This window comes from Dermacentor silvarum, chromosome 5 (genome assembly GCF_013339745.2).
Source record: "Dermacentor silvarum isolate Dsil-2018 chromosome 5, BIME_Dsil_1.4, whole genome shotgun sequence".
In the NCBI taxonomy this organism is placed as follows: domain Eukaryota; kingdom Metazoa; phylum Arthropoda; class Arachnida; order Ixodida; family Ixodidae; genus Dermacentor; species Dermacentor silvarum.
Genome location: NC_051158.1, coordinates 155,812,029 through 155,824,793, shown reverse-complemented (window position 1 = coordinate 155,824,793; position 12,765 = coordinate 155,812,029). Strand labels below are relative to the sequence as shown.

General features: G+C 45.0%; 1 protein-coding gene across 1 annotated transcript; it reads left to right on the top strand.

The window, feature by feature from the left end:
• Positions 1 to 7,006: 7,006 nt before the first annotated feature.
• On the top strand, positions 7,007 to 12,048 carry LOC125945795 (uncharacterized). Its single transcript, XM_049668085.1, has 3 exons — positions 7,007 to 7,241; positions 9,719 to 9,849; positions 11,859 to 12,048. Exons 1-3 carry the CDS (start codon positions 7,104 to 7,106, stop codon positions 12,046 to 12,048), a joined length of 459 nt encoding a protein of 152 aa, XP_049524042.1. The 5' UTR covers positions 7,007 to 7,103.
• The last annotated feature ends 717 nt before the right edge of the window (positions 12,049 to 12,765 follow it).

Genomic DNA, 12,765 nt, shown 5'->3' with positions numbered 1-12,765 from the left:
ATATATTTATGCTGATACAATCATCATACCGTGGGAAACAAAATTTCATGCATGCAGTCTGTCGTTGGCATTCTAACGTTGCGACGCTCGCCCTTTTACGAAGAAGTGTCATGCCATCGTAGCACAAGTAATGGGAATATATAAAATTGATATATACATGAAGTGCCCGCAGTAATGAGGGAGGGAGTTCCAAGACTGTTGGTTGACTTCGATACACGAGGTTTATTAACATCTGGCGACACATGCTTGCTAGGACTACAGTGTACAGAAGGCTTTGTAGTGAGCTCCGAGAAGGGCATGGGCTGATGTGCTGCATGTTGCCTGTGCCGAGAAGGGGCGCGGCAAGACGTTCCTCCTGAAATTTTGCTCCGGGACACGGCGGCTGCCAAGCGGCCGGCGTTACTTTTACCACTTCACTTCGAAATAAACTGCCCGTTTCTGTACTATCGACCGGGCAATTATTTGTAGGGTAAAAACGTGCGATTCTCCGGACCACCACCATATAACTAGGATAATGTTTAAAGGAACAAGTGCTTTTTTATGTGGAAGGTGTGACTGGCTGGTGAGCTCGGTTTCACACTATGCCACTTCCAAAGTGAAGCTTCATTTGCTCCTTTGTGGCAGCTGTCTCACCTGATGGGCTCACCCTGAGTATAGTGCGAATTGGGAAGCCTGGAGCAACCCGGGACATACTGTCACCGCAATAACAGGACAAGCAACAGCCGGCAACACAGCAGAACAGCTCCGATCGAGCAGCACGTCTTCTTCGTTGTCTTCGTCTCACGAAAAATAAAGCGCAAGCGAACGGGAACCCCACAACACACGAAAATGCACTGAATTGACGTGTCATTATTCCCCCCCTTCAAAAGCATCGGCTCGATGCTTTCGAAGTAGGGACGGTAGGCGATCAGCGTGCGTAGTATGGCTTCATCCTAGCCACGTGGACGATGTCCGGTTGTGGTGTACGGCGGGAGCTTCGCGTGGTGCTCTCTGGAACAACCTTGTAGTTGACGTCATTGAGGCGTTGAAGAACCCGGTAAGGCCCGAAATAACGACGGAGAAGTTTCTCCGACCTCCCGCGTTGGCGAACGGGACTCCAGATCCATACTTTGTCTCCGTAGTGGTAGGTAACTTCTCTGTGACAGAGATTGTACCTGTGAGCATCATAGTGTTGCTGAGAGCGAATGCGCAGGTGAGCTAGCTGATGAGCTTCTTCGGCACACAGAGCATATTGGGCAGCATTTACTGTAGTAGATGCGGAGGCGTTGGGCAGAAGCATTACGTCTAACATTGTGGTAACCTCGCGGCCGTGAAGCAAGCGGAAAGGAGTGTGTAGTGTGCGCAACCTTGGGAACCAGTCCTGATGCCAGTTTTTAAGCACTCAATATGTATCTGGGTGCAAAGCAAGCGGAAAGGAGTAAATCCGGTGGTTTCTTGAATGGCGGTATTATAAGCGAAAGTAACGAAAGGAAGAACGCTGTCCCAGTTCTTGGGATCGACGTCGAAATACATTGAAAGCATGTCAGCGATGGTCTTGTTGAGCCGTTCGGTTAGACCGTTCGTCTGTGGATGATAAGTGGTCGCCCGACGATGAACAGTGCCGCTGAGGGTCATCACTTCGTCCAGGAGTTGGGCTGTGAAAGCGGTCCCTCTGTCGGTAATAACCACTGCTGGTGCACCATGGCGGAGGACTATAGCATGAATGAAGAAGTTGGCGACGTCGTTAGCAGTAGCTCGTTGAAGTGGTCTTGTTTCACAGTGACGAGTGAGATAGTCTGTCGCAACTATTATCCATCGGTTGCCAATCGAAGATTAAGGAAATGGCCCAAGCAACTCCATTCCGACTTGTTGATAGGGAGCCCGAGGTGGTTCGACAGGTTGTAACAAGCCAGCTGGTTTTATGGGTGATGTCTTGCGCCGCTGGCAGTCTCGGCAAGTCTTCACGTAGTGCTTGGCGATACGGGACAGTTTAGGCCAGTAGTACTTGTGGCGGATACGTGCGAGAGTGTGCGTGAAACAAACCCAAATGGCCAGAAGATGGTTCGTCGTGACAAGCATGCAGGATCTCTTCTCGCATCGCTGATGGCACCACCAGAAGATCGGTTTGAGAGCTGGAGTCAAAGCTTTGCTTGTAAAAGTCGTTGTTGCGGAGAAAAAACGACGAAATTATGCGGCGGAATGCCAGTGGTGGCTGCGTAAGTTGGCCCTCAAGGTAGGCGATGAGCGGGCGAAGCTCCAGGTCATCACGCTGTTGCTGAGCCAATTCAGACGCTGTGACGGCACAGAGGAAACTGTCCTTCGTCAGCAAGTTCAGGTGGAGTCGTTTCTACAGGAACGCGAGAAAGACAGTCGGCATCTGTGTGCTTGCGTCCCGACTTGTAGACAACTGTAACGTCGAACTCCTGAAGGCGAAGACTCCATCGAGCAAGGCGGCCTGAGGGGTCTTGAGACCAGCAAGCCAACACAACGAATGGTGGTCACTGACTACTTCGAAAGGTCTGCCGTACAAATATGGTCGGAACTTGGATATCGCCCACACGACAGCTAGACATTCTTTTTCTGTAGTCGAGTAGTTCGATTCGGCCGATGACAAGGTACGACTAGCGTAGGCGATCACTCTTTCGATACCTTCTTGCCGCTGCACAAGGACGGCGCCGAGACCGACATTGCTTGCGTCTGTGTGTACTTCAGTGTCGGCGTCTTCGTCGAAGTGACCTAAGATTGAAGGAGTCTGAAGTCGTTGTAGATCACAAAAAGCGCGGTGTTGCTCGGGGTTCCAAACGAACGCGACATTGTCCCTTGTTAGAAAATGCAATGGCTCAGCTATTTTCGAAAAGTTGGGTACGAAGCGACGGTAATACGTGCAAAGTCCTAAAAACGGCGAACCTCGCGTTTGTTCGTAGGAGTTGGGAAGGCAGCAACAGCTCGCGTTTTTTCAGGATCCGGGCGAATTCCATCGCAGCTGATGACATGACCAAGGAATTTCAGCTCCTCGTAACCGAAGTGGCATTTTTCGGGCTTGAGTGACAGGCCAGCAGTTCGGAGCGCATCAAGCACTGCACGAAGACGCTGGAGATGCTGCTCGAAAGTCTCCGAAAAAACGACGACGTCGTCCAAATAAACAACACACGTTTGCCACTTAAGACCGGACGAAACAGTGTCCATCATTCGTTGAAAAGTCGCAGGAGCTGAGCACAGGCCAAAAGGAAGAACCTTGAATTCAAAGAGTCCATCAGGAGTAATAAACGCGGTCTTTTCCCGGTCACGGTCATCGACCTCGATTTGCCAATAACCACTACGCAGATCCATGGATGAAAAATAGCTGGAGTGTCGAAGTCAGTCCAGCGAGTCGTCGATGCGAGGAAGCGGATAGATGTCTTTCTTTGTGACGTTGTTCAGTTTGCGATAATCAACGCAAAAACGAAGTGTGCCGTCTTTCTTTTTAACTAGCACCACTGGTGACGCCCATGGGCTTGTAGATGGCTGAATGATGTCGTCAGCAAGCATTTGTTTGACTTGTTCTCGAATGGCGCCTTGTTCTCTTCGAGACACACGGTAGGCGTACTGTCGGATGGGTCTTTCGGCGGGTTCGGTTATAATTCTGTGCTTCGCAACGGGTGTCTGCTTGATTCTTGACGTCGCGGCAAAGCAGTAGCTAAAGGAAAGTAAAAGAGAGCGAAGGCTGTCTTGCTGTTGAGCCGATAGTTCGGAATTCACATCGAGTTGAATTGTATACTGCTTGTCGTCATGTGGGACGGACGAAAGTTCTGCGAGTGATAGGCTGGTTCTCGCGTCGTCAAATTCTTCGAAGTAAGCTACAACAGAGTGCCTCGTGAAGTGCTGGTATTCGCGACTAAAGTTCGTAATTAGGATTTCAGCAGGCCGTTTGGTCAGTTCGAGGAGGCCGCGGGCTACGCATATTTGACGAGAGAAGAGGATGGACACATTGTTTCAACAACTCCAAGGGCAGTTCGGTCCACGTCGCTCAGTACGGTAACCAGTACACTACAACCCAGTTCCAACAGTACAACAGTACAACCCCAGGTGGTCAAAATTATTCTGGAGCCCTCCACTACGGCGTGCCTCATAATCAGAACTGGTTTTGGCACGTAAAACCCTAGAAAGAAGATGCGCTACTGTAACTACATGCTAAATGCACATTTCACATCTGGGCATTATTTCTGCACCAAAATACAGGTCCAACCGCTGTGGTGACATTTCCTCTCCTGGGTGGCTAACATAGAGCTCTCCAGATTTCCTCACTAGATATGAATATCCATGCCGGCTAAAGCACTTCACTTCAAGGGGTGCCATTAAGAGCAACATTGTTTCGTCCATGTAAAAATCAACTCCACTAGGCCAAATGAGGGTTGCTCTCCTTTCTACATAATGAGAACAACCCGTTCTCTGTACGTGCGGTGGTCCGTGGTAACCGACTTCACTTTCCAAACACTCTGATCGCCAAGCTTTTCCCTGACAATAGCTGGCACCTCATCATCTTTTACTTCTTTTGCACCAATGGTGGACACACTGTGACCAAGCCTTAAGCTGTGTAGCTGAAATCCTTGAAGAAGCTTGTGCCTGTGCGCAACTGTTTTGCCGATATTTTTAAAGTTCATTGTGCGAGAGGCAAGTGCTTTAATATACTGATGTTTTGCCTCAAATCTCATGCACCAGAACTGTGTCAGTAGCCCGAGCTGTTCTATTATTCTAGGATAATACACCATGTAGTGCATCTTGGGTGTTACAGCAGAATCGGGATAGCATGCTTTAAAATGTTCAAGGAACGTTTTTATTTTTAGTTGAAGATAGGGAAGCCATGAAATGGGGACCTCTTCTGCTGGGAGCTTGTCAACTATTTCCCTGAATTTTAAGTACACCTCCCAGTGTACATTGCCTTCTGGAATTTGTGACGATAAAATGAAAGGCAATAGTCTTAGAAGGCACCATGTCTGGGCTGCCGAGCCTTTAAAGCTTCCTTTTCAACCTAAAAACGAGTGCATTAACGGCTCTGGCTTGTTCTTTCTGTCATTGTAGCCATATGTAAATGTGCTCACTTTATCTAAGTCAGATGTAGAGAGCACAGGGTCGCTCACAAGGCCACGGAGAACATTTCGTAGCACATGGCTAACTGTTCCTTCAAAAATATCATGCATGAGATCAGGCGGCATTTGCGTACACAAAGAGAAGTAATCTTATGCAAGCAATGGAGATCGCTCATTTACACCATAGACCCGCTTTAGATCATGGTTGACAGCAATAGCATCCAGATGTTGCATGTGAGTGTGCATCTGGCGCAGAACACACATCGATTCCTCAGTTATCGATTTCACATTTTCAGCATGTGCCATGCAAAATCGACACAATCTACCCTTTGAAAATGCAATGCTGAACCCCCGATGTTAAGCATAGACAAGTTGTCCCCACAAAAAGCAAGAACAGTGACCTTTGCCTGAATAACACATCCTGTTGTTTGTAAACTGAGGCCTTGCTTTTTTAGACATTGCAAATCCCTTAAAAGGGGAGAAAAAACTTCACTGAGGCCATGCTTTGTTACATCTCGATAACGTGCACACAGCACAAGGTGAATACTACACAGCTGGGACCGATACCTGGGATGCAGGTTTAGAACAGTGCAATATACAAAAAAAAGCTTGTGCTTGCCTGTTTAAACTGTTCTCAGAATTACCCAAAACGGATGTTAGGTTTTTTTTGATAAACAGTACCATCCCGAAAATCGTTGAAGATCACAGCATCAGGCTGGCATTGTGCTCGTGGCGGTGATTGCGAGAAAAACACCAGGTTGGCAATGTCTGGCACCTCAAGCAAGTTTTAAGCATGCCGGAAATAGGCCCATATTGAAATGTCTCTTCACTTTGAGGGGTGAATTTGCATTCTTGAGCAGCTGTATACGGAAGACACTTCCTGGAAAAAGCTTCACGCATGAATTTCGACCTTGAAAATGTTAACAGTTTGGGCACAAAATCGCACTTCAGGAGCTGATCAAGCTCTTCACCGATCACAGCACTGGGGACGCACATTCGCACCTCCAAGGAAAATTCTTCCAAAGTTTCTTGAAAAAGAGCCTTTAAGTCACTGAACACTTGTTCACACACGGAATGAGGTACCTTGTGCTCCTCGGACATCTTGTCGAAAAACAAGCAAACTTTCTTTTGCATGTTTGCAAACAACTCTGAACTGTGTGCTCGTACATTTGTGGTGCGGTTGGCCGAAGAGTCACTGTTCTGAAGTGTGTCGACACGGCTTGCATCTGCGTCTGTTCGCAGCATCTGATGTGATGTCGCGTCGTCTGTCACTGTGCTTGCAGGAGCTGGGTCATCCACGTCACCATCACTTGTGGGCTGCTCACCAGATTCCGCTTCGCAAAATGTGCGACCATGTGGCACAGTGCTGCTGCTGCCGCCTATAACACTTCTGTGCTCGCGGTACGCATGCTTCTTCAGCGAGTCGACTACGGTGTAGGTTTTGGGGCAACCTTCAATACCGCAAACAACACGGAAGTTGGACTCCCCGCTGTGTGCATCGCGGATGTGCGCTAGCAGAAGGAGATACTTAGGCGAAAAGAAATGACATTTCCTACAGCGATAAAATATCGGATGGGGCGACGCGCGATTTGCCATTGACAGCACCTTTCGTAGAGAACACAACATACAAAGGCTACCTCATTCCCTCGTTGACCAAAGCAAACCACATTGACCAAAGCAAGGAAAGAAAGCGAAGCTAGGCTACAGTGGCTAGAATAGGTGTAGCTATGCAAAGCATGGAGGAAGGAATGATGCAAAGCCAATGGCAAAGCACATCCATACTCGGGAATAGCCGCGCATTTGAAAAATGAATGCTTATTTCTTAACTGCAATCTGGCGTTAGAGATAAAGCATTATAAAAAAATGTAAATTTTCTACTCAATTTACGGAGTGCTTGCGGCTACTCCATTTCTTCCCGCACTGAAGAGTATACATCTGCGGCGCGACGCTTCAAGTGTGTGCCCATGGACATGGTGTATTTAAACCCGTGTGTTGCACGTGTGTGCTCTTCTCGAATGTTTTTTTGTTGTCCACCGGTCTGCTACCCCTTCGTACACCATGGTCATCACCTGCCTCGTCAATCGCGGCCCATCCAGCTTTGTTCTGAAGCTGACGGGCGACACGTTGGTCGATTTGAGGGAGGCAATGGAGGCCCATTCGTCGCTTCGAACGGTGGAGGAATGTGCAGTTGTGCAGGTAATGTATATTTCCGTCTTCGAAAGATATTGTGTTACCTTTTTTAATATTCTTGATCTGCACAACGACGCTATGTTGTGATCTGAATGCACCGCGCACACGTGTCCGCGAGAGCGCATGCCCTGCGTGACTGCACAACCCGAAATGTCATAGAGCGATAAAAGGCGTTGCGCATACGTGACGTCGTAGTCGCGTACGCGTTTGACCGAAATACCACGGGAAGGATTATATAGTGTTACTAAAGCAGTTGAAGAAAATTGTGCGTGCGTCACACAAGCCGGCTTTGTGCGTCTTCATTGGCTTCTGCTTAAAGACTGCACCAAGACGTACACTGTGCATATATGCTGATGGCAAATTGGTAGAGTTGGTATCGATCCGTGTCTACAGCATCATAAATACACGTGAAGAAAAGCTGACAGGACATGTGCTGGGCATGTGCTTGCACACGTGGCATTGTTTGACATATATAAGCTGAAGGGGAGATGCTACTCGAAACAGCTTTTTTGTGTTATTTGTACTAGAGATTTGAAAATACTGTGATTCGTATATTTCTTATGTAGATTTCAAATATGTCATTAGTTTTTGTGTAGCTGCTATATATATTTAGTTATGTCCTACAGAATGTCGTCTTTGCTTGCACTTTTTTGCGCATAAAATTTTCTCAAAAAGCACATCGTGCTGTAGCTAATTTAGCGCGTTGTAGACCGCAAAGTGCCGATATGTAGTCCAACAGCATGTACAATTACTGGAACTATGCAAAGACAATTTTACATTACACGTTTAACACATTTTTTTGCAATCCCATGAAATATAACCTTGTATTTTTGCAACTACTGCTGAGATTGCAATTTCAGGTAGATATCAGTTTCGTTAGTATAGGACAAAATAAGTGCACAAGGTTATTCTTATGGGATTGTTAAAAAAATTTGTCGAAGAGTACTAATCTTTCTTTGCATAGTTGCACTAATTGTACATGCTGTTTGGATAGATATCGACATTTTGAAGTCTACAATGAGCTAAATAAGCTACAGCACAATGCTTTTAGTGAAAATTTGATTTACAAGAAAGTGCCCACAAAGATCATCATATTTTGCCGTTGTGTAGGAGAACTAAAAATATATAGCAGCTACAAAAAACTTATGAATCGCAGCATTTTCAGATCTCTAGCACATTTAATAAACACTTTTTTTTCGAGTAGCATCTCCCCTTAAGAGTGCATACGGCATGTTACATGTAGGCTATATTGTATGCTTGACATAAAAACAATGCATTCTAAATAGTTCAATAGGTAGGCGGGCAAATTGCAGCTGTGAAATTTGTGCCACTATGCTAGTTTTAATTTCTTCGTCATGGTAAAGCGAGGAAACCTCTCTTGAATGTTGGCAAATCCTCAAATGTTACCTGCAAAGGAGGAAATCCTATGTGCCTACCACGCATGGGTACGGAATTGAGGCAAAACTTTATGTGCTTTACAGTGGGAGGAATGTACATGGGATGTCATCGCATCCACCTGCCAAGCACTGGTTTGCTAGAACGCCGCCTAATCAATTTGCTTTGTTTATTCTCATGACAACTGTGAGAACTTCTGTCCGAAATTTCTAGCAGCAATTGCCTACTGTTGGCTGCAGCCTAACACTATGTCCCCCAACTGTCAGTAGAAGAAATGTCTTGTAAGAAATTTGCTTGTAGTTTGCAAAACTACCTGGGCTTGCGTGCATGGATTATAACACCTGAGGCCTCGAAGGAAATGAGAATTTGTGCAATTACTAAATGCAAGCAGTGTTTTACTGTTTAGTATACTTTGGCAGTGCCTCCAGGATACCAAAGGGGCAATGGGGTATGAAAGCTGTAACCTGGCCTGGTTTGCTGGTTGGGGGCTTGTTGAGGCCTCCCAACAGCCGGTGTGTATAAGATTGGCTCATTGTTGACAGCTGATCTTGTATGTGAAAGTCAATGCACTTTGTCCTCGGCCGCCTGAACGCGCACACTGCCCTCTGGTTCCAGCTTTGATCTCTCCGCTGTCTCACGGGTGCCCTGGAGATTCTGCACTGCCTGTTTTATTATAATCTCAGGTGCACTCGTGAGGCCTCCATTTGCCAATACAATTATTTTTACTTTTGCATGCTAAATGATCTAGAATCAAATCGCACTGGAGGCAAAGCACCTCTGTTCAGCCTAAGGGCACTAGGGACCAGCTCGGTGGTACTTGCCTAGCTGCTGCCAGAATAGCCACTACCTTGTTTGTTAATCTCCACTGGAAAAAATACTGGGGAGATCGTGCATATTTTCTGAATAGTTCTGTAGAAAGGTATTATGCTTTAGAGGACACCATGCTGCAATGGTAAAGGCAGTTAAAATTTTTGGTGTGGAATAAAGCTAGCTTTTTTAGGAGTTCTGCAAAGAATGGACAAGTGTGCAGAAAAAGCAAACGGGATTTGGGAAAATGTGCAGATTACTTCAGTGTTCTTCATTTTCAGGTACACAACAAGACATTTGACACGTATGTCAATGTAGACGAAAATACACTCTTAGAAGAGAATGCCATTATAAGAGTGATGGATGTGACGATAATTACTGAGGCTGGCACATCTGCAAGTGTGACAGACCCGTAAGTTGATGGCCAACTCCTTGATTTATGATTAGTTTCCTTGTCCATGCTTCTGATATCTAATGGGAATCTATTGTGCGCATTGTGTTCATGAGTTTGGCTTGAACAGCTATGTTACAACACCGTTTCAGTACCTCTGCTCAACTCCATTTCAATGTATGAAAGGGTTGGTCCTGGCGGAATCCTGTCTTTTTCTGTGAATGAAAAGCCATATCTACTAAATGCCATGTGTCACTACACCACAATATGAGGGAAAGTTGGTATAACTGAATTTCATAACAGCTGTGGAAACAGACAACCGAGAAAAACAAAGAAGGCCACAGGACAAATGTCCACTTGCAACTCAGTTTAATATTTATTAAGATCAGATCCTTTACATAAGCACAGACAAATGCACATATCACCACATGAAACCTCTCTACAATGAGCTATCAAGGCGCACCAGTCCCTTCTGTAAGGATATTGAAGGCTGGCTAATGCAGCCAGCAGCATTGTGTGTGATGTATGCTGCTTCAGTTTTTAACCTGATGATCAGATCCCTGTATTTAAACAGTATGTAGGCATCTGCAAACAATGGTGAAGAGTTGCTAACACAGCTGTGCATCTACACATGTGCATCATTTTTAAGTTACATGCGTGTTGCATATCTTGATAGCTCGTTGTATAGAGGATACAGGTGGCGACACATGCGCCTTGTGTTGGTGACACATGTTGCTTGTGCTTATGTAAACGATCTTGTTATATTGTGTGTGCATACGCTGTGTATGAACAAAACTTAGTTGCAAGTCAGCATTGTTACAAAGTGCGAGCTGATCCACTGATTACTTTTTCTCCCAAATTCTTTCGCTATTCAAAAATGAAGCGGAATTGCATTCACACAAATCGCAAGATTGCCTACTTTCCAAGAAGTGTCCGAATAGAGTATTTAATTTGATTAGATTCTAATACTATTTCATTCAGTCTAATAATTACTATACTTGCACACGCCTACAATTATAGACTCGCATGATAATAGCCTCATTCCACTTGCTTCTCTGATATTTGGTTTTCTTACACATATGCTTGTGTAGGTGATGCCTTGTTGCTATGAAAGAGCTTTTATCATTTTTACAGCACTTAACATTGTTGTTTTGTACTAGCATGAAAAGTGTGACTGTTTTAAATTTGTTGATAGTGCACTTGGACAATGGCTGTGAAGGAAAATGATGTGTGAGTGTTATTGTTCAAAGGCAAGAATAGGTCATTGCTGTCTTTAAGCTGGCAAGGGTGGAACAGTAGGTGTGATCAAAAGATACAGGGTAGAAATCTTTTGCCACAACCCAAATTATGTTAAAGGGACACACCTTCTGTGGTGGCATAGTGGCTGTTCCCTTTAGCTGCTAAAACTGATGTCGCGGGTTTGCTCCCCAGCTTTTATCGGCTGCGTATTGAGAGGGGCAAAAACCGCTTGTGTACTTCGATTTAAGTCCATGTTAAGGGGAGGCATCCAAAATTCATTTGAAGCCTTGCACTATGGCAGCCTTGCTGCAGTTTCCTGTTTGTTGGGTGCTGCGTGTAAAGGTGAAACATAAACCCTTTCAGCGTCACTTATGTACCGTTGCATTTCTGTGTGGCTGTCCTGCCATGTTGCTTCTGCCATTCCTGTTTGTCAGTTACGAATGTGAGGACTGCACCAAGAGAGCCCTATTGGCAGTTTTACCTACAAAGCAAACATTACTGATAAGATCATATCTGTTGCAGTGTACTGTATCGCAAGACTGTAATGCAGCACTACATATCTCTAGGTCAAGGAATTTTCAAAGTGCCAAATTGCCAACACTGAAGTTCTGCATGATTACGCATTGATGTGGAATGTGCTCCTGTAGTACTTGTCGTTTGGAACGTTGTACAGTAGAGGCTATGCTCAGCAGCATTTAAGCTAATTTGGACAAAGCTTGTTGAATCTCACCTGTCCAGTGAGACCTGAATAACTTGTCTTTGAAATTAATCGTATTGCATTGTACTTCCAGGGATGTGTCATTCACAGGGGTAGAAATTGTAGATTTCTCCCCCTTTTCTGAAAATTTGAAATTTAAGTTTCCTGAAACACCAGTTGACATCAGGGCACAATTGGCCGACACAAGGGTTCGGGAGGTTCCCAACCTCAGAAGAAGAGTCGTAGATTGGCTCGGGTACGCACTCTCAAGCCACACACTGTAAGTTGCATTTTTTTAAAATGTACACTTGATTAGATTGGTTTGGGGGAATTGTTTAACTGAAATCGTCCCAAAGGCAAGCATTACTTCGGTGTGACCATTTTTTCCGAATTGCTCATTAAACATGTTTATCAAGTGTTTTATGGGCATGGATAGTTTTGTAATAGTTAGGTGTTACTTTCTGACGTAATAAGCTAGTAAATGGCATAGCAGAGGTTGCTTTTTGTACAAGTTCATCCAAATAGTTAATGCATACCTAGCATCCCGCAGAAGAGGGAAACAGAGACTTGAATTCTGATCTTTCCATAAATCAATTATGCATATTATGAGATCATTGCTGTCCTAAAAGGCAGATTGTGCTTCAATGAAACATTCGTATGTACATGGGCTGTTAATTCGAACATTGACACGAGAGCCCTATCAGCAGTTTTACCTACAAAGGAAACATTACTGATAAGCTCATATCTGTTGTAGTGTACTGTATTGCAGGATTGTGACGCAGCACTACATATCTCTAGATCAAGCAATTTCCATAGTGCCAAATTGCCAGCACTGAAGTTAATATTGTCTTCTGTTGTGTTCAAAATTCAGGAGTAACCTTTGATAAATGGTGTGTTGGAACATCATAGCAAATCATCTACGAATGTTTGTATAGGCTGCCTAGGTGTAATATGTTTGTCGTATTGCTCTAAACATATGAAGTGTAGGGAAAAATAAGCCG